The sequence below is a fragment of the Nicrophorus vespilloides genome, unplaced genomic scaffold (assembly GCF_001412225.1).
Source record: "Nicrophorus vespilloides isolate i.1.1-1 unplaced genomic scaffold, Nicve_v1.0, whole genome shotgun sequence".
Lineage (NCBI taxonomy): Eukaryota > Metazoa > Arthropoda > Insecta > Coleoptera > Silphidae > Nicrophorus > Nicrophorus vespilloides.
The window spans coordinates 497,693-518,150 of record NW_017100111.1 but is presented as its reverse complement, the minus strand read 5'-3'; the positions used below and the strand labels follow the sequence as shown (position 1 = coordinate 518,150).

At 36.5% G+C, this 20,458-nt stretch overlaps 1 protein-coding gene across 4 annotated transcripts in view; it reads right to left on the bottom strand.

Moving 5' to 3' along the window:
- Positions 1-2,024: 2,024 nt before the first annotated feature.
- LOC108568512 (semaphorin-1A) overlaps positions 2,025-20,458 on the bottom strand; it is a 191,419-nt gene continuing 172,985 nt past the window's right edge. For 2 of the 4 annotated variants that reach the window (XM_017929657.1, XM_017929658.1), the window contains 12 exons: positions 14,402-14,510; positions 7,973-8,168; positions 7,278-7,382; positions 6,540-6,628; positions 6,331-6,472; positions 5,511-5,859; positions 5,365-5,447; positions 5,077-5,305; positions 4,190-4,470; positions 3,915-4,125; positions 2,589-2,817; positions 2,025-2,500 (listed from right to left, as the gene is read on the bottom strand). In XM_017929657.1, coding sequence (XP_017785146.1) covers positions 2,432-2,500; positions 2,589-2,817; positions 3,915-4,125; positions 4,190-4,470; positions 5,077-5,305; positions 5,365-5,447; positions 5,511-5,859; positions 6,331-6,472; positions 6,540-6,628; positions 7,278-7,382; positions 7,973-8,168; positions 14,402-14,510 — 2,092 coding nt within the window. In that variant the 3' untranslated portion in view covers positions 2,025-2,431. Of the gene's footprint in view, positions 2,519-2,588; positions 2,818-3,914; positions 4,126-4,189; positions 4,471-5,076; positions 5,306-5,364; positions 5,448-5,510; positions 5,860-6,330; positions 6,473-6,539; positions 6,629-7,277; positions 7,383-7,972; positions 8,169-14,401; positions 14,511-20,458 lie in introns of all 4 variants that reach the window. The other 2 variants (XM_017929659.1, XM_017929661.1) reach the window with 2 other exon arrangements.

The window sequence follows — 20,458 nt, the reverse complement described above, 5'->3', positions numbered from 1 at the left end:
TCATTATCATTATTATTAATATTAGTTCATTACAACAAAAAAAAGATATATTTGCTCTTGATATCGCTGTAAAACTAAACTATGTAATATGACCACTTGTCCTGTTTCCTTAACAGTTAACCATTGAAGAAATTAATTGACAAATGGCAGGACTTCGTGTTCAGCCACCGATTAAAACGCAAGCTTTGATATTCGTTTAGCAAATACATAGTTTTCATGTAAACGTCGTCAATTACGTGGCCTTTTTTTTTTTTTAAATAATACAAATCGAATAGTTCGTATTTCGTGCAGAAATACGAGCATTACAATAGTTTTAATAGTTTTTTGTTTCTTTTCTATATAGAAATACACAAGTCTACGTATAATCATGCAAATTCCGAATGGAAAGTGCACTTACAAAATGAAATAATAATAATATGTATATTTATATATTTACAAGTTTTGGGTGCTGTTTAATTTATTGAAGCAACAAAAAAAAATCAGCTTCAATTTACGCCTAGTTTATTTTAGATAATTTAGAATATATTTAAGACTCTTCTCATTTCAATTCACACATTGATATTTATTACTGGAAATTGCATTGAAAGTTGCGGTAAAATAAATAAGTTAAAACTGTTGTTGTTTTTTAACTTTGCAAGATGGATTTGCATTTAGAAATAAAAAGATAATGAAGATGATGATAAACCTAAACTTAATGCATCTTTATTCAAACAAACAAAATAAAAAATAAGAAAATTTTCAAATAATTCTTATACAAAATATAAAATCGTACAAATGGTAAAAAAAAATATAATATAAATTATAAACTAAAATTGGAAGTTCAAATTTACGAAGCCTTTCGTACACTGAACATATGTATATATATATATAAAACGCAATAAATATCAATGTTATTTTTTTTTGCAGATAAATACGTAAACTAAATACAATAGTTAGCGTGCATGGACGCTAATTGCAAACGTTCTTTTTCTTTTTTTTTTTTGCTCTAGTCTTAGGAAGTTTTGTACTTACGAGATAAAACTGCGACCTAAACTTGTAACAGCTCGCGACGTGGCTGACTAAAAAAATTGGACAAGAAGTGTTAATTCTCTCAGTCTTATATATACGTTACTATGCAGTAATCGAACTAAACTATAAACAAAGAAACAAAAAAAAAATATAATATACACAAAACGGAAACCGATTTTGGATGACTAAACATACGCAACGCTATATATTAATTAATTGTTAAGCCTAAAATACATCGAGATATATAAAAATATGAATAAAAAAATGCGCGTTTCTTTTTTTTTCTTTTGTTGTTTGTATACATATATACTTTATGCTTTGTTATAAGTTATAATAATAATAAGTTTAAATCCGCTGCTTTCGTCCTTTGACTCTATTAGTGCGGGACAAATACGGACAGCGAATAAAAATATCTCTATTTTTTTTAACAAAGAATCGGAACAAGTTTGTTCGTCTTTTCATTAATTCATTATTATTTCTTCTTTTTGTTTTTTCAAATATATCTATATATGTGTTTGTGTATATCTGTACGCTATGTTAACATATATATATATATAGATATATATAGATATATATATATATTAAATATACAATCTAATCACAAACGTCGCTAACTCATAACAATCTATTATTTTTTTCTTTTCTCATATATGTATATATATATTATTATTATTACGGATATACTTAACTAACACATCCATAAGAAGCACTTATTAATCATTCAAATTACTTAAACGAGTCTCTCTAATCTTTCTTACTTAATAGATTATGAATATTATTTCTTTTTAATTTCATAATTTTCCTTGCGATCATCGACGCCTCCGACGGTTGTTGCGAATGCAACTGCATTAAGACGGTTCCAAAGTCTTCCCCGATTCGTCTTGAGGCGGTTCCTTTGGAGGCGGGTCCTGAAGGGGGCGGTGGTCACCATTTGGGATCGGCCTCCGGGTGGCCATTTTTGTTGTTGCAGAAGACCGCCCATAATAAAGGCGCACGTGTTTAAGTGTGTGTGTGTGTTTTTTTTTGTATGCATCAATTGATTCACTTATGTTTGGATTCGGGTTTTGTTTGTTGTTTTTGTTTTTTTTGTTAATTGACACTGATCGCAGCGAATGTTGTCGTGTTGTGTTCTTCGGTGGCGCGGGAATGTGTGCGGTTGTGCTTGATATGTGCCTTTATTACGGGATGCGTAGTTGTTGTTGTTGGTGGTGTAATAGTTGTTGTTTGTTTGCAGCTACGCCCTGTAGATGTATGAGGCGGTTCGCGGTGGCGTCGGAGATGGCGAAGAGGAGGGTGGCGAAGGTGAACTGGAGGAGCCGCTGCTCGTGGGAAGTACGCTGTGGCCGGCGGCCGCTCCCCTCGCTGCATGGGGACGGCTTCGGCCAAGGCTGCGGGCTGCCACGCCACCCTCCTCACTGTTTTCTCAGAGGTACACCTTCTTCACGCTGCGGGTGGTCGCGAATCCGTCTCCGCGCCTGTAATTGTTGTCGCCCTACACAAAGAAATCGTTCTTAATCAACATTCAACCCAAACTGAGCCGCGACGGCCGACCGAGCCTCCCCAGCTACCGGCCTACCCACCTGATGGGAACGCAACGTTCCGAAGTTGTCGCGGGTGCGGTAATCGCGCCCGTTGTAACCGGTGTCCGTCTGGAACTGGAACAGCGTCTCCGCGTTGTTCTGCAGTTGCGGCATCTTCCTCAGCGTGCTCTTCGGCGAGTGCAACTTCGGGGGTTGAGGCACCAGCACCGGTTCGGCGTACGTCACTTCCTCCTGTGGCAGCAGTTTCGGCTCCGCTTGTATCCTATGCCAACAGATATAAATACGGTGAAAACACATTCAATTTGTCACTCGCTCTAATGATGATGACACTCGTGTGTCGCGAGACATTTAAGTGCAATTTACTAATTCAGCGCAAATATCAAATTTACATGAAATTAATGTGTGCGAGCGAGTCGGAGAGTAATTGGATCTGTGATCATCATCAAGATTAATTCAACACCTAATCAACTATTTTCTGCATTTCCATTTAAATTGTTTAGTTTAACAGAAATTATCTAACCCTGTCTAGTGGGCATTATTATAATTTGTCTCGGAAAGAGAATTTGGTTGATAAATCAAGGATACATTTTGATAGTTCATGTAAATTTAAGAATTTCTGAATTTACAAATACAGTACAGATATTCATATGAACGTACACTATATAATAGATGTATGCGCCGGATCGAAGAAAGTAGGTTGCTAAGTTTCTTATACTTATTACGAACAGAACGCATTTGCAGAATCAATACAATGGGATCATGCATACCGTATATATGCGCAGTTCAAATCCTACGAAAATATTGGGTTTGTTCGGAAAGTTTGTGCCGATTTTCGCTAAGCACCATTGCCTAAATATATTATTGACTTGTCTACATATTCTGAAAGAAATATGTTTGGTTCGGCTCAAATGATTTGTGTCAGTTTGGTAGATTCTTGAAGATGGAAGAAAACAAAGCGCATTTTAGACTTTGATACTTTTTCTATTATTAGAAAGTATAAAAAAAAATGTCATTAAGAATGGTTCATTAAGATTTGGTAATTGAACTTTGTTGGGAAATGATGCGGCGTATCCGTAATTCATCAGGTCTGCAGAGAAGACATTTCCTGCAGATTGTTTAAGTTTGGGCCGTGAAATAACGTAATAAATCAATTATTTAATATGAAAATGTCACCGGCCGATAAATAGTGTTCGTGGTGTTGGGCTGAAGCTGTTTGCTTTTTATCAGCGGCTCCCATTAATATCCTCCGTCAGCGGCGCGCGTGTAAATCAGGCTGAAGGCTTCTTCTTTGGCCCAAATTATTATTATTAGAGGAACCGGTGACTATAGTTCTTGATTGATGATAGAAAATGTAATTACAGTTACCTATTCATGTTCTGTCGCTGCTCGAAGTACTCGTACTCCGTGTCCGGGTACGGCATGTTATCGTCCTCGTCCTTGTGGCATTTCCTTCCGCAAAGATAACCGGCGATAAAACCGACGAGGAGGGCGCACACGGCGCCTGCTACAACGGCCGTCACGAGCGTCTCCACCGAGTATTGGGGTGGAAGACTCTCCGTGGCGCGAACACCAGGATCTGCAAATTGAAGAGTTGCAATTAGAGGGAAGACGTTGAGATTGATTTATATATATACAATTACCGTTATTTTCGAAGACTTTGTCCTGGACGATGTTGATGATCTGTCCGTCTGGCTGCTCTTTGCTGGCTTGATGATCCTGATTGTATTTGGGCTGAGTGCTCAGTCCGCCCAGTGAACCGGCGTCTTTGTTCAATTTCATCGGCGGACAAGCGGAATGTTGACCGTTGGACACACTTTGGAAGAAGTAGTTCTCCTCGCCCCAGCGACCAGCCCCGTGCGATCGGCACTTTCCTTGCAGCTTATCCCAAGCGCAGTACGGATCCTGCAGAGCGACGCATTCACTGCAAAAAAAAAAGAAAGAATTTCAATTTTATTATTTCATTAAATTCTATATTAAAATTCTTATATTTACGAAATTGTTATCTTTGATGGAAAGAATGTAGAGATGAATTTTGTTAATTATTTTCTATACATATTGATTGTTGTTACAGCAGACCTTTCAACCAGTTAAATTTAAGACAATTCAACCAGTAAATTTATATTTTCCCAATTATTATAAGGATAATCCACAATATAATTTGGAAACATTTTGAAAACATTCGATTCTATTCTTCGAATTGAATTACCAAGTTTCATTTTCATCGTCTCTATTTTATCTCCCATGGAAAACATGTTGTGTTGATTTCCTTACATAGATACATATAGTTAGTTTAGAATGTAGAAGATGTGTGCCAAGTACAAATTTGATTATTTATCATTTAGAAATGTAATAAGTAAAAAGTGATTTATCAGATTCTCAATTAAAATATTTCTTGAAAAATAAGCAAATTAATATATATTTGCTATAGTGTATAAATCGTAAACTTATATATAAAAGATATCAAAACATAAAAAATAAGTTTGGGTTTTAGCAAAATGTAGTAGAGTAAGTAGAAGCGTAATATTACCTGCAGCTTGATATTTTTGAGCTGTCGCATCTGTGCAAACGCAGAGATTGCACCTCTCCATCGGCGACGACGATCAAGCGACCTTCCTGCTTTTCGTTTCTTATAACTTTGATGCCACGAACGGCGACGTGCGATGGAAACACCTGGATCTCCTCGATGACGACGGGTCGGACGCCGTGACGCGATTCAGCAGACAAACCATTAACAGCCTTAATAACCTTTCCGTTATCTGCGAAGCAAAATATAATTAATTGACATTCAACTTAAACGAATCTAAAGGAAACTTACCTGTGCCGATGAACAGTACGTCGTATGTTTTGCCACCGGGCACTTTGATCTGTGGATCAACGGCGATCTGAGTAAACCTGTAACTAAGGTAGAAAATCGCATTAATTGACGAAACGTTCGAAATTATGTTGTTGTTGAGAGCTTACTGGAAGCTTGTCCTGATGACAATCGGTTGTCCGAAGAAGTTGGGAACGCTCTCGTCCATCAGCGAGTGAGTTTTGATGAAGTTGAGAGTCAGATCGGGCAGAGTTCTGCTGTCGTTGTGGCACTGGCCGGGTCGCGGATCAGGGACTTTGGAGCTTTGCACCGGTAACCAGTTCGAGTTCAACGTTGGCTGCTCTTTGAAGTTACCTTCGAAGGTGTCTGCAATGTCCTGAAGCGAGAAGGCGCACACAGCGCTTCCGGTGATGCTGTTCGGTGGTGTCGTGAACGTTCCATACACCAGCTGAGCGCTGACGTCTCCGTACTTGCCTTCGATTAATTCCGTCGTCGATTCTAAACAAAACAAAAATCACATACAATTACAGAATTGGGGGAAAAGTATTCAAATTTTCAGCTTCATGTCCGATGAAATCCCTGGTATATACGTGGGGTCTAACGAATGTTCACTAAAGTGGGCGATAATTCATGTCGAACATGAAAAGATTAAAAAAAAAAACGATTTTGAGGAATGTTTGGAAAGGCTTACCGGCGAAATGTATTGAAATAAATGGAAATTATGTAGAGAAATTACAAAATGATGAAAATTATCTATTAAATATTAAATTTGTTTCGTTAGTTGAAATTCTTTAAAATTGTGAACGTAAACTGGAAACGTCTTTGGCAGATTGTATTTGTAAAGGACTAGTGTGTGTAAAGTCAAAGAGTCTTCAAGATATAATCGTCATCCGGGCCACGTCGAGGCACTTTGTACGGCGAAGAATGCAATCTATATGGATTCCATCTTGGGCGTAAAAATAAACTTACGGATTTCGTTGAAGTAGAACGGAAAGTCTCCGGTCACCGAGCAGTTCAGACGTGACTTCAGGAAGGACGTCCAACGGTTCCTGAACCTGTGCGGACCGCCGCGATCGTATTTACATACACGGGCAACCCTCGAATACACAGCCTATTATAACAAGAAGAAAACACGATTACAATTAGTTGATAGAAGAAACAATTTATCTAATAATTACCTTTCCGCAATTGATGTATTCGACGGCGGTTTCGCGGAAGAAGAAGTAGACGAAATCGCCTTGGGTCATCGAGTTGACGAAATCGGGCGCTATTTAAAAAAAAAAACAATTTTATGATTGTAGTGATTGAGAATAATATGAATTGGATTTCAATTAGGGTTTATACAAAAATCGTCTTTAACCTTTGTCGTCTGACGGTACTTATAATCATTATTTAATTTATAAAGAGACGTGAAACAGACCTAAATACTTATTGAGACTTTGATAATTTGTATTTTAACTATGTGCAGGTGACAAAGGGTTATAAAAACGGTTTTCGAAACTCAACTTCTCTACAAACCGGTTTTAGACTTTATACAAAAACAAAATAGAGAAAAAGGATTTCTGCAAACTTATTTTCCTCTTATGTATACATTCTTGATAATATTTATCCAAAAAAAACTTAATAATCTCATTGTTTTTAGAGCCTAGTGTAAGAAATAAGCTAGACGATTTTGTCAAAACGTGAAAACTGTGAAAATTGTGAAGAAATGTTATTAAAACCTTTAGAACTAATTTCACATTTCATTTTTTTTTTGCAATTCACGTAACAGAGACGATTTTGTGTCAACATTAAACTAATTGATTCATTTTTGGCTCAAAAAACGGTTTTTTACTTGATAAAAAAACTCTGTTTTCTAATTACATAAATGTACTCAAAAAAACGGTTTTCAGAAACAAACCCTAATTTCAACGTACCGTTCAGACTCATCGAATCGTATTGTTCGGTCTGCAGTGGTTCCCTATAGATAATTGGGTCCATTCCGCTGAAATCCGCCACAGTTCCGGTATACAAGTCGCCATCTGTAATAACACACACACAAGAAGAAAAAAAACATTAAATTTAATAATATTTTCGATGGTAACGAGAGATATATATATATGTAACATTGGTATAATGAGATCTTGGAAGGCGCGGGTGCGGAAGGAATATTGCACAGAATACATGTATGAGTGGAAAGGAACGACTTCAAAGGATGATGCAAGAATAGAGACTGAATCCGTTGGGAGGATAACGAGCACGAATAATGAAGATATTTTATGCATGTTTGGTCGCTGCTGCTGCTGCTACTACACATTGTACGCGTTCCTTCTTTCTTATATATTTTCTTTTCACATTCAATTGTAGACCAGATCGCAAAAAAAACACCTTTTGTCATTTGCCGGAAGATAAACAATAAGAAATAAAGAAACAAACAACATTTCTTATTTATTGTATCGCCCGTTATTATTAGGGATTCTACGTTGTTCCCTTTCATCCCTCTATCTACTGAAGCTTTACTTTTTTTTTCTCTCGTTCGTTCGTTCTTTCTCCCAGTTGAACGCGTTTCTATAAATATTAATGCGCCTGGGAGGATTTGGTAGGTGATAAATAAATTGTGTCGTCCACTTACCGACGTATATTGCCGTGGAATTGTGATGAGGATCGTACGGGCAGACTGCTTGGCCCGGTTTCTCCTTCTCCATTGTGTAGTTGCCCGAGAGGACGTTGTACTCCCTGCAGACGGGCTTGAACGAGTTCGTGCCGCATAATAGTAGACGTCCCTCTTCAGACTTTGTCATAATCCTTATGTAATTTTGACAATTCTCCTAAAAGATACAACAAAAACACAACCAACGTGAAAAATTTGAACGCACAACAGAAAAAAAAAATTATATACTTTATACAAAAAGCGACTTTAAAAAAAAACCGGTCAACGTTTTATGTCGGAGTTGAATTTGTGTCGAAATGTTTGTTTTTAATCAAATAATCAATTCATTTTTATATTTTAAGTCTTCGTCTCAAAAACCGTGTTTTTTTTAGTTGAAAAGAAAAGAAAACGGGTATCAAAAACTGACAAACCCTAGCCATTAGTCAAGGGGAGATTGATGAGTAAAATTTACTTTCAGTTGTTGTATAGTTTGCGGTAACCGGAAGTGGTTTTAAATCATGGGGTGCCGCGGTTTTCGGATTGACTTCTATGGGGAGTGGGTGAATAGAAGGCTACACTTAATGGACACATCGAATGGAGTTACCCTCTTGCTACCTGCATCAGTTATAAATTGTGTATAGACTTAGATGCGGGGATAATAAAGCGCGCGCTAGAGGGATGAAGGTAGTAGTAGAAGAAGGTTGGTGGTCGATATCACACAGGTAATTTATTGGGGGGAACAGCGCTAATGGCTACAAGACCTGAGGCTGATTATTTATCCTCTCGCCCCCGTGACAAGCCCAGAAAGCGATTAGACATGGCGAAAGCGAAAAGAATGGAGAGTTGGAGATGAGGTGGAGGAGCCGGGTATAAATCAGACGACTGGGAGGCGAACAATGCCCCCCGCAAAAAGTTAATGGGGAGGACATGGAAGACGCTCGGCTCTCTCTCGTCCTCCTTGCGCGAGATAGATGAATACAAAAAGAAAACAAACAAAAAATTGTATAAGAAAGAGAAAATAATGCTAGAAGAACAATAACTTTGATGACGCACAAAAATAAAGCTTGGATGACGCAAGGAACAAAAAAAAAACAAAGCATTATAGACGATAATTATACTAATGTTTATATAACTAAAAGATAACAAAGACATGTTACATAATTGTATTATGAAACCGAACTGTTTGAAATGAGCAAAACGAAATTAAAGCAATTAAAAGTTATCAATGTTCGTTCCAAAGATTTAGAAAATTGGATTTTTAATTGAACTCAAGGTGAATTTTGGAATCTAAAATCAAATTTTCAGATATGTAGATTTGCCAAAATTTTGGAATTGCAAAGTTATTCATAAATTAAACGTAAGATTGACCCAAATATATCTGTATCATTATTTTTTTAGATTATCCTAATTCTTATTGTAGAGCACAAATATCAAAATGAGTTTGTTATTAAAACCATGAAAAAATAATGTATTTTCATTATAAAATGCAGTAGAGTAAAATGTAATAAGCAATTCACGAACTCACATACATAAAAGTTAGTCGAAACTTTCGGATAAAAGAACTTCCGAGTGGTATGCGGTTTTTTTTTGTGCAACTGTGCGAAAAAATCTAGTGTCAAGTTTGTTTTGAAAGTTTAAAGTTACAGAAAAGAGAAATAATGATATTAATTGTATATAATAGGCAAGGAAATGAAACTCCGAGCTGATAGTTTTTTTTTGTTCATGGCGAGGCGATGGTTTTTCATTGGATGCTGCCCCCCGAGAGATAAATGAAAATTGCTGCCGGAAAAATGTATTATGAATGTGGCGCAACTCCGCGAAAAATAAGGTGTGCGACGTGACCATTAATAATGTTGTTTTTCAACTGGAAATACACGCAGAAAAACATACAGGAAGAAGAATCTTTCGAGTTGACTTCGTAATGAATTTAAAATTTATGGATGCTTAACGCATTCAGCCACTTTTCCGCTCCTCCTTTTTTCTCTTTGCACGTTCAGTTTCTTTTTATCGTCCGGATAAAATCCGCCAGGTACAGGACGACCGTAATTAATGGTATATTCAAATTTCATTGAAGCAAAAGAAATATCTATGGGATTTACTCTAGTTCTTAATGAATTGCGAAGTGGATTGATGATGATCATCGTTGCGGACTTGGATGAATTTTCAATGGAAAAGTTTGATCGAAACGAAGAGTTTATCCTAATCTAATTCGTGTAGCGATATGAATGTTGATGATGTATATATAGTATATAGTTGTCGTCGTATAGAACAAGCAGACCCAAGTAATAAGCATTAATAAATTCCCGGGGAAATTGTCATGGAAAATGGTCTGCGTTGCGCCATTTAATTGGAGTGGTCTGGGACAGTTTATCTCTTAGTTTATGTGGACGTTCGCATATCGTGACAACGTACCATTTATACGATGGCAAAACTGTTACCATTGAAATAATAAACAGCGCCCAGCAGATGAATAACGGGTATTAATGCGAAAACGAGGCGAGTTTTCCCTCAATTCCCGATCCAGCGAACAAAACCGTTTAGCCTCCCACAATTCAGTACACCAATCATGTTTTTCCGCCAATTCAAACCGCAGTTTCGCACTTTTCTTTTTAATTGGATCAGCAGAGGGAACACGTGAATATGGTTTTAACGAAAGTCTTGCATTTCGTGCTCGAAAAGGTCAATCGAAATCCCGTTACAGCTCCCACACATTACCCTCACAGACGACTTATCAAACGCGGTGTGTGTTCGCATGTATCTCTTCCCGATTATCATCCAGAAAATCATCCGAGTCGTTAGGTAAAGTACCTTTCTTCCGCTCTTCGGGAATCCACATCCACCGAGAAGGCTCTCTTATCGCGTTTCATTTCACTCCATCGTATCACCTCATCACATACAACAGAAAACCGCACCTTTGAAATCGTTTCGTACTCCTTTTTTTTTGTAAAGAATTTCGGGTCCATTGTATGCGACTCGCTGTAACTTACCACATTGACACTACTTTTTCGTTTTAATCTGAAAAACCCCGATAAGGAAACACTATGTATGCACCCTGAGAATCAGCGTGACTTTAAGTAAATTCTATGATATAAACTTTTTGAAATCCTAATGTATATAAAATTTAAATGTAACTTATTTCATTTTTCACATTCTGTGCAATTTCATTCCGAATTTCGTGTATATAAAATTTAAAAAAAAAAGATAATTTAATATAAAAGTTGCAAAACTGTCAGTAGTTGTCATTAATGTCACTTGTCAAATTGTCTATCAATAAACAAAATAGCATGGCAAAACCGGGGGAATAAAAGTTGAGGTTCAATGTGATATTCTTGGATTAGATTGGTTTTGCGTAATTGTAAGAGCAAGAAAACGTGAGCTGTGCGAGTAGTTGTTGTTCCTACGTGTGTACGTAGTTGTAAGACCGCAATTGTGGATCCGAGGCGGCGTTGCGGATTAGAACTGAATACATTGCATAATACTGTTTCCCACCGATGATTATGACACGACTAATGTATTCTATGCGAACTATTCTAGTTTTGGTATGAGATGTCTCAATTCCTGAACATACTCTTCAAGAATATCAAGGATAAATATTCATTTAAATTTATTTTGTAAGTGGATTCCATCTGCAGCAGCAGCAGCAGCAGCAGCAGCAGCTTCCTTTAACGATAAATTTCGATCATTCAATTTAATTAGGTTGAATCCATTCTCTGTGCTGGCGGAGAAGAGATCACGTGCGGACTTAAATTTCAATTGATAAGTCGAAGCGCAATTCTTGTATATACAGAATAGATGAATATTGTATGTAGGAGGAAATCGCAGATGTTTCGGAAGTGGAGGTGGAGAAGACGGTTGCTCATTTCCTTTTGTTGAGAGCGGTTTCGTTGAAAAGTTGTAAACAGCTTAGGTAAATAAATTAAAGATTAAGCGGTCCAAAGTTTTCCACGAGGCGTTCGTCCCGTACCGGCCGCTATGCAAAATCGATGGACTTGCCGAAGAGAGGACATCATCATCATCATCTTCCTCCTTCTACTCATCTCCGGGAATGCTAAGCCAGGATGAAGAAGTTCCGCATAAGAGAGTAATACGATTAGGCGACGAAGAAGACGGCTCGGTTCTCTCTCAGTTTATAAGATTGATCGCTTGCAAATACTAACGAAACTTTTTCAACCGATTAAAACTATATAATCTCTATCCACTCTATAATCCTAATCCTTCATAAGCGACTTTTGATATCTTAATAATATTTTCGAAATGCTTCATAAAACACATTAACGGTTTGCAACGATTTTATATTTTCGTTTGATTGATGAGATTAATATTTAATCTGCAATCTGTCATAATTAAAACCGTATATATTTGTCATGTCAGGCATACCAACTGCTATGCAATTGTAGCTGTTACATCAGTTTAAATGTCATTTGTTTCCATGACAACGAATAGTAGGACTATAGTAGCCTGAAATAAATGAATGTCTCTTAATCTCATTAATTATTTGATATACAATGTGATTCTTATTAGAAATTTGATTCTTTTGCAGAATAATTTGTAATTTATGACTGTCCATTTATCCTTTTGATACTTTTTTTGTAATTTATTTGTCAGGCGTATCAACTATTACGCACGTTATGCAATTGCAACTGTTAGATCATTTTAAGAGACATTTGTTTCCATGACAACGAATACATGACTGAAACAAATTTATGTCATTTGTCACTGGAATGACAATTCTCTGTTTACTCAATTGACACAATATTTTATAGAGTTGGCTTCATTGTAACCAATATAATTTAGCAAATATTCGTTAATATTTACTTGATAATACATAAATATTATCATAAATTGACATGAAATAATAGTGGATTACTTCTTTTTTAAGTCGGTATGCAATATTAGATAAAGAAACTAGTAATAGATTTGTAATAGCAGGTTAGTTGTTTTAGTAGTAGTGGTAGTTTGTTATTGATGGTGGGAAAACGTGGAAAGAACACAAACCGCGTTCTGACTGAATAATTCAAAAGCGACGTACAGAAAAGCAAGAACAATAACGATACGTAATCGATTAATTGTAAATAATTGAAAGTTTTTCAAACCAAAAAAAAAAGAACAAATTTCATCACAAATTGATCGGCGCCAAAGTGGTTTCGGTATTCGAAGAATCGCGTGAGCAGCCCGAAACAATTTATCATATTCCTCGAGTATTTCTGCATAGTAGATGCTCCACCACGAGCACTTCCAATATACAAGGATTGATAGTCCCCAAAGTGCTTCAGCCCTTCCTCGAAGATGATACGCGTATAAATTGGTGGTAGAAGCAAAAAAAAAAGCTATTGAATAGATAAACTATTGTCTCGGATATTTCCTAACAGTTTTATTTCATGGCAACGATTTTTTTGAACTAGTTCAATTGGGATCTTCATTATTCAAGACGATTTAATCGCGCAACTCTCTCGAGATTATTGGCTTCGTTTAATAATTCCTTCTGTTGTTTCTGCAACAGAGGTCGCTCTTAAATCAACGTGTTAAGTGGATCCGAGGGAGTTGTTTTACGTTTTCCATTCCGAAGGAAAAGATCGGGTGAGGGTTGAGAGACTGCAACCGGCGAATCAATTACTCCGGGCTTCGGTGCACTTCATTACGTAATAAACGGAAAATCGGTGGGACGGGAGACGGAAAAGTTGAAATTAAATTCCAACCGCATCGCGTATAGGAGAGGAGGAATATCCTAATTCCATTTGTTAATTCCGCGTATCGCTTTTGATCTCCTCAATTGGCATTGTCTAGTTGCGAAAGAGCTATAGAAGAGACGGGAACAAGAAGAGCGAACATTTAGCCAGCAGCATCGTATTAAAACTTTATTAAAAAAAAGTATTACTCCTTTTTGTTTCATCTTACTCTGAATATTGAATACATCAGCGTTTCTCAACTTATTTCTCCGCATGACCCAATTGTTTCTAATGTAAAATTTTTGACATTTAAACGCAAGGTGACAGCTGTCAGAGATCAGAATTATTAATGTCATTTTTTGTTGTCTAATACTAGATAAAGGGCAATTTTTATCATAATATTTTTTTATAAATTATTTTACAAAACTCTATTGATAAAGATTTTCAACTGTACAAAAGTCGCCAATGAATTAAAAACAGATAAATTGAAATTTTATCGATGTATTTGTTAAGTTCACTAGGATCCAAGTGTATTATGTACAGAGAAGACAAATGTTGAATAGAGAAAAAAAAAACGAACACTGCGAAATAGTCGTGTAATTACGAAACAAAATGTGAGTGGAAAAGTGCGCTTTGATAGAGAGCGCGCACACTGCTCGAGTGAGTGTGTTTTTGTGCCCTATACGCTCGAGCATCGCCACTCGAATGTGTGTGTGTGGATTGTTGCAAATGACGTTCAGCTTACCTCGTCCTTTCCTTTCATCACGCACATCTTCACGTCCTGATCATTGGAGAACCACGTGAGCCGCTGCTGTTCCACCAGATTCGACATGCTCAGATTGTACACCAGATTCCTGCAATCAAATAAAGAAATCTAGTTAATCAAAATGCAAATGCATTCGCAGGATGCAACAACGTAACTAGTTTATGAACGGCGCCAGCTGAAAGCATTTCCGTCAAGAGAAAAATAAAACGAATGGAAATAAGTTTGCTGCTTGCGGATGGAAATTGCTGTGACATTATTGTTATTATTGGCACATCCGTTTGCGTCTTAAAGATAGATTTTTCCTATTTAAATGGGAACTTATATATTTATTTGTAGAAGGAAGTAAAGCACGAAGGAGAGAAGTTGGATTGGCGACTTGTTAGGATTTTGTGATCGTGACTGGACTGAAGACACATCGATTTCGAAACAACGGTCGCTTCACTGTCAGGATTATGACAGTAAGCAAGAAGTTGCAGTATTCCTCCTAGTGGAATTCGCTGGAATTAAAAAAAAAAACATCAAAAACGAGAAAGACGCTCAAAATCCAACTGGTGAGTGAGTTAGCGTTGGAACGATGTTCGCTAGACTCGAAAGAATACTGTATCTCTACATTATTGATACGCCCGACCAATAAGATTGGCGCGAGATATTGATATGTTGGGAAAGAGAGAGAGAAGAGAGTGAGTATCACCTTTGAACTCAAACAGCTCCGCAGCTATATTCAAATCCGAGACATACTCGCTAGAGCCGAAATTGAAATATCCCTTATCTCTGTCGTCACCCGCAAAACGGGAGGATCTGCATCAACTAAAAAAAAAGGATGAGAGCGTTTCAACCCTCGCCTCGTTCTCTCCTCCCCACGTCAAAAACTTATCGCGCGGAACGGCAAATCGGTTGATAAATATTAATCATACACAAATCGACGCTCGATAAAAACCAGATATATATATATACTTCAAACTTTATCTCATTTTTATAAGATGTACTAGCAAAAGTTGAACTTTAACATTTTAGGGATTTTTCTCAGAAACAATGATAGATGGAATCGATTCAAAAGATGTAAATGAAAGTTAGACATTTAGGGAATGTAGTGTGTATTCAAATATTACTATGGTTTCGTTCATTTGCCTGTAATTAGCAAATTTTAATGGGTCGCAAAATGGCAGCTGTCATCTTTCATTGAAACGTCAACAATTTTATAGTACAATCTCTCTCTATACTGTTACAAAACTCATTCGTATTCATGTATTTAGCATTTAGGAATGATGAAACTGAACAATCGCTTCTAATAATTAAGTTAATGTCCAAATCGAAAGTAACCTATAAACATATTGATCAATGTTTCTCATGTAAAATTGTTGTTTTTCTTTAATGGATCGTGAGATGACAGCTGTCATCTTTCATCGAATCGTCAACAATTTTATATTACAAACTCTGTTAGAAAACTAATTGGTCTAGAATCGATAATATTACTACGTGAAAACTACCCTTATTATATTATTTAATAAATACATAAAAAAAATAAAAAAAATGAAATCTTTAGAAGCATTTGAACGTATTCAAGCTATTATATTTTTCTGTGTGTGTGCAGTAGCGATGTGCATGAATGGAGATGATAGTCGTTGGGGGCAAATTTAATTGCCAATCTCGATGAAAATTCTACAATCGATTCCACCAACTGCCATATACAAAATAATCGTACAATTCTACAATTCGCACACACACATATATGTATATATTATTGAATAAGCTAGAGATAGAAATCCAGAAAAATTCTAATAATATAAAAATAATCTATTGTACTTTCAAAGTTTCCTTTGTAAATGACAGACTTCAAGATATCTAAAAGGAAAGACATTATCTGTTATTCTGATAACGACCGAAAAAAAGCCCAAGAAAGCGGAAGAATTTATTTTGAAATGTTTGTGAAAATATTTATTTACAGTTGGAAAAGTTAACTAAGTATTTCAAGAAAACTAATATATTGCTTTCAAGTGCATTGAGATTATTGCAGATGGCGTTGTCTTTAAATGTTTTTTTTTTGAAGGACTTTCAGGATTGCGAATATAAAAATAAGATGGGGAAAGGAAACGTTTATTTTTTTTCTTGCTGGAACGAAGACGACAACAATAAAAGACATTCTGTCGTACAAAATATAAAAATTCATATGGACACCTTTTATTGTCCTCCGCATAAACTTTGCGTATGTTTGTACTTTTTCCTTTTTTTTTCTTTCTATATATATATATTTTTATTCGACTCCTTTCTATCCTTCATAACGTGGATCTGCTTCGGTTCGTTTTGCTTCAATTGCCTTCTTTGTGTTTTTCTCTTCTTTTCTTTTGGTCGGTGTAGGAACAAGAGCATATTGGACGAGAGAGAGAACATGCAGTGCCATAAAAAAAGGTCAATGGTCACCAGTTCTTGGAGGGTGCACACGAGCCCGAACCAATTTACCCCAAGGCAAGGAATAAACAACATTTATTCATCTTCGGGGGGAGAGAGAAAGCAGAACGAACGTCTTGGTTCGATCTTGCAGATCCCTCGTTTCATCCCTTCGCGATCGGGGATGGAGAAAAGAAGTAGGCGGTGGAAATGGGGGGTTGAGCGTCTTCTAGTTAGGCGTCGGGTCAGATTATAGGGACTACGGGGGCGCCCATTAAGGGATTCTCGAGTGCACTCCAGTAATTGCAACATCTCAACCACAGTCGTACCAACCACCCACCCATACACACACACACCAAACCCTCCAGCACAACCCCAAAAACGCGCGACGATCGATATAAGCCAACCCCCGCACGTTGCGCACTCCACGTGACGGGTGGAAGGGTGGAAAAGCGGAGGCGGCGGCAACGGGGCGCTTTTTCCGTTAGTCCCTCAACCCCCAAGCGCGCGCGTCAATTAAAAATATAATTGGCCAAATCGCCGGAGGACACGCGCCTCAATACAGAAACAAACCGTAATGAAAGTGTTTGTTGTTTCATGCGCAACCCTCGTTGTTTTCATCACTCTATCTATTTTTCTTCTTTTTTTTTATCTCTCTTTGCTACTGCTGCTGTTATCATTTTTGCTCTCTTTAATAAACGCAATAATTAATAGGCGCATCGAACGAAAAGCGGATTCACGCTCATTAAATTTATCGCATTTGAAAAAGAATACCAGTAAAAAAAAATATAAACAATTTAAATCCAATTATCCTCTAGGGCAGTCACGGATTTACCCAAATCCGCATTTAATTGATCGATCTGCGCACATATTACTGCGAACAGAATAAATAGAACTGTAGCAAGTTTTTGTTTGTTTGTTTTCTTTCAGTTTCCAATTCGTTTGTTTTGCTGCCGTTCCTGCAGTGGCGGCATATATGAATATCTAGGATATTGGATATTGTGTATATGCACATGCATATGAAATGTGTGTGGATCGATGGATATAGCCGGAGGAGGGTTCGTTGCTTGATCCAAATCAACCTCACCCCTTCACTAGTTGCATTGACCCCGATGTTTCCTCGCTTTGGCAGTTAAACACCACCAACACAACCATCCATTCATCTCCCTTCCCAAGCGAAAAACACATCTCAATTAATTCGAAAAAAAAAACAAAGCAAATAAAGCAATTTCTCAACGAAATTCATACAATATTGCAGCTATTCTTAACTTACGATTAATACTCTTAATTTGCTTATTTTCCATGAAATATTATCTGTTAAAGCATTTTTTGTTCATTGCATTTCGCATCTCTGCGAGACATAGCCATAAAATATTTCCAAAAAAATCAAATTTGACTAAGAGAAAAAATGGATTTCAAAACTTTCTCACTTCGCAGACATCTTCTCCATTCTAAACACTGCGTGAAGAAGATGCGAGATAAAATAGAGGACGATGAATATGAAACTTCGTAAATGGATTCGAAGAATAGTATCGAAATTATTATAGATTTCATCATTATTTTCGCATATTTGCACAAAATTCTATATCAATATTAAATTTATACAATAATTTTATAGACTACTTTTCAAAATCCAAACGGATTAGTGCGCGATTAACGTTAGTTTGAATTTTGAATTTTCATTTGAAAAAAAAAAACCGGACGAATAATTAATGTTATTAAAACAAAATATAAATTGTAATAAAAATGAAGTAGTTTTTTGAATGACGAAATAAATTGAGGCGCATCTAATTTCGCAACGAAACATAAATCACGAGGCAGTTATTTCATGTTTTTTTTTTATTGTTGTTGCTTCGTTTAACGTGTTTGAAATTGGGGAGATGGGGGGGCAATTATTACTTTTTTTTTTTTGGATCCAATTCCCCAGTCGATATATTTTTCCCTCTGTACGAGAGAATATAGTTGCGTTATTTTTTTTTGTCAAACAAACGTGTGGCACCCTTGCGTATTGTATGTCGACTGTATCGCATTACGAGCAGACAATTTAGATAATGAACGTTTCTAACTCATTTACATTTGGAACGATATCGCGCGAACGAGCGCAGGCGAGGGCAGCAATTTATACCCTTTTCCCGCAGGATGGTCGCACTATCATCAAACATCGCCGAACAAACATTATCATTACGCGATTATACTTTAGAGGAGGCGGCGGTGGAAACAGACACTCACGATTATAATACTTCGAGCAACTTGGTAGATGAGAAGGGTGGGTGTGTGTGTAAGGGAGACAGGAAATGAAGGCGGCGAAAGGGCCGGTAATACAGGACGATTAAATTATTGTTTGAATCTGGACCCGAAACTAATTATAATTTTGCGGAACCCGAAGTGCCACAATGGAAACGCCGCCGGGCGCTTCCTCAATTTACCTCATTGATTCTTTGAAACTATCCGCAAGGAGGTCTAATCTAACAATAACATCTAATTGACGACCCAGTTTTCAGAGTTTCCCCACGCTATACTAATCCGCCACCGAAAACTACATTCCGTGCATGCATAAAATCCATTGAATCTGGAGGTTAATCCAATTTAAACAAATATTCTCCGCTACGTAAATACCAACAATAATAACGCTACAGGGATTGCAAGTCATAACAATACATCGAACAAATGAATTTAAAATAACTCTCTAACTCTATTGTTCAATTCATAGCTAACATTGAAACAAAACTATAATTTTATACTTTAACGTACGCATACATTTGTTTGTACAAAAGTACAATAAAATAATACCTAAAATATGTTTTTTTCTACATTGTTGCATTACAATAAACCCGGCTCATCCTCCCAAATAAAAATGAAATAATCGAAAGGAACTTGAGCATTTTTTTTATAATTATTGTATTCAAGTCTCTTTTTCTGATATCTATTTTTATGCGGTTTTAAAATCCTCGATTAATCCGGTTTCAAACAGTCCGGGATATTGGTGGACGTATTATCAGCACTATGCGAGGTATTTACTTAGAATTAGTTTTTGCGGTCAAATCTACATATTTTTCTACAATCGTCGTTCAATAAAAATCATAAGTCACATCATGGTTGGATTTGACAACAAAGTGTACGTTCGTGTGGACGTCGTGTACGTTGGTGCGAAAGTATTTAGATACTAAAAATGGAACAGAAATAAAATTATTGAAATTAATAAATCGAATATGTAGTGTATTTTTTGTGTGTTGGGTTGAATTTATTTATGTTGAAAGCAAACGATGTACGAGTAAATCGGACAGACGTGAATGAAATACGGCCGTAATAGTAGGCTTGGAGTGCGCGCGCGGTTGCCGTATTATCACGTAAATGAAACATTTTGTCAGTCGTTAATTTCGTTAAAATATGCACCATTTAATTCGTTTCCCATAAATTATATACACTTTTAACTGTTTGTACGTACGTGCGGGCGCCCGTGTATAACGGGCAAATTTCGGACGCGTTTTAATTAATTGCAAATTTGTTGAAACGAATTTCTCGCATAATCAATTTATATATAATATTAATCAATTATTGTCTGACAAAAAAAATATATAAATATAATTTCATTTATTTAACTACAAATTTACTGAATGCAAATTATTGAAAATATTGTCTACTAATAACTGT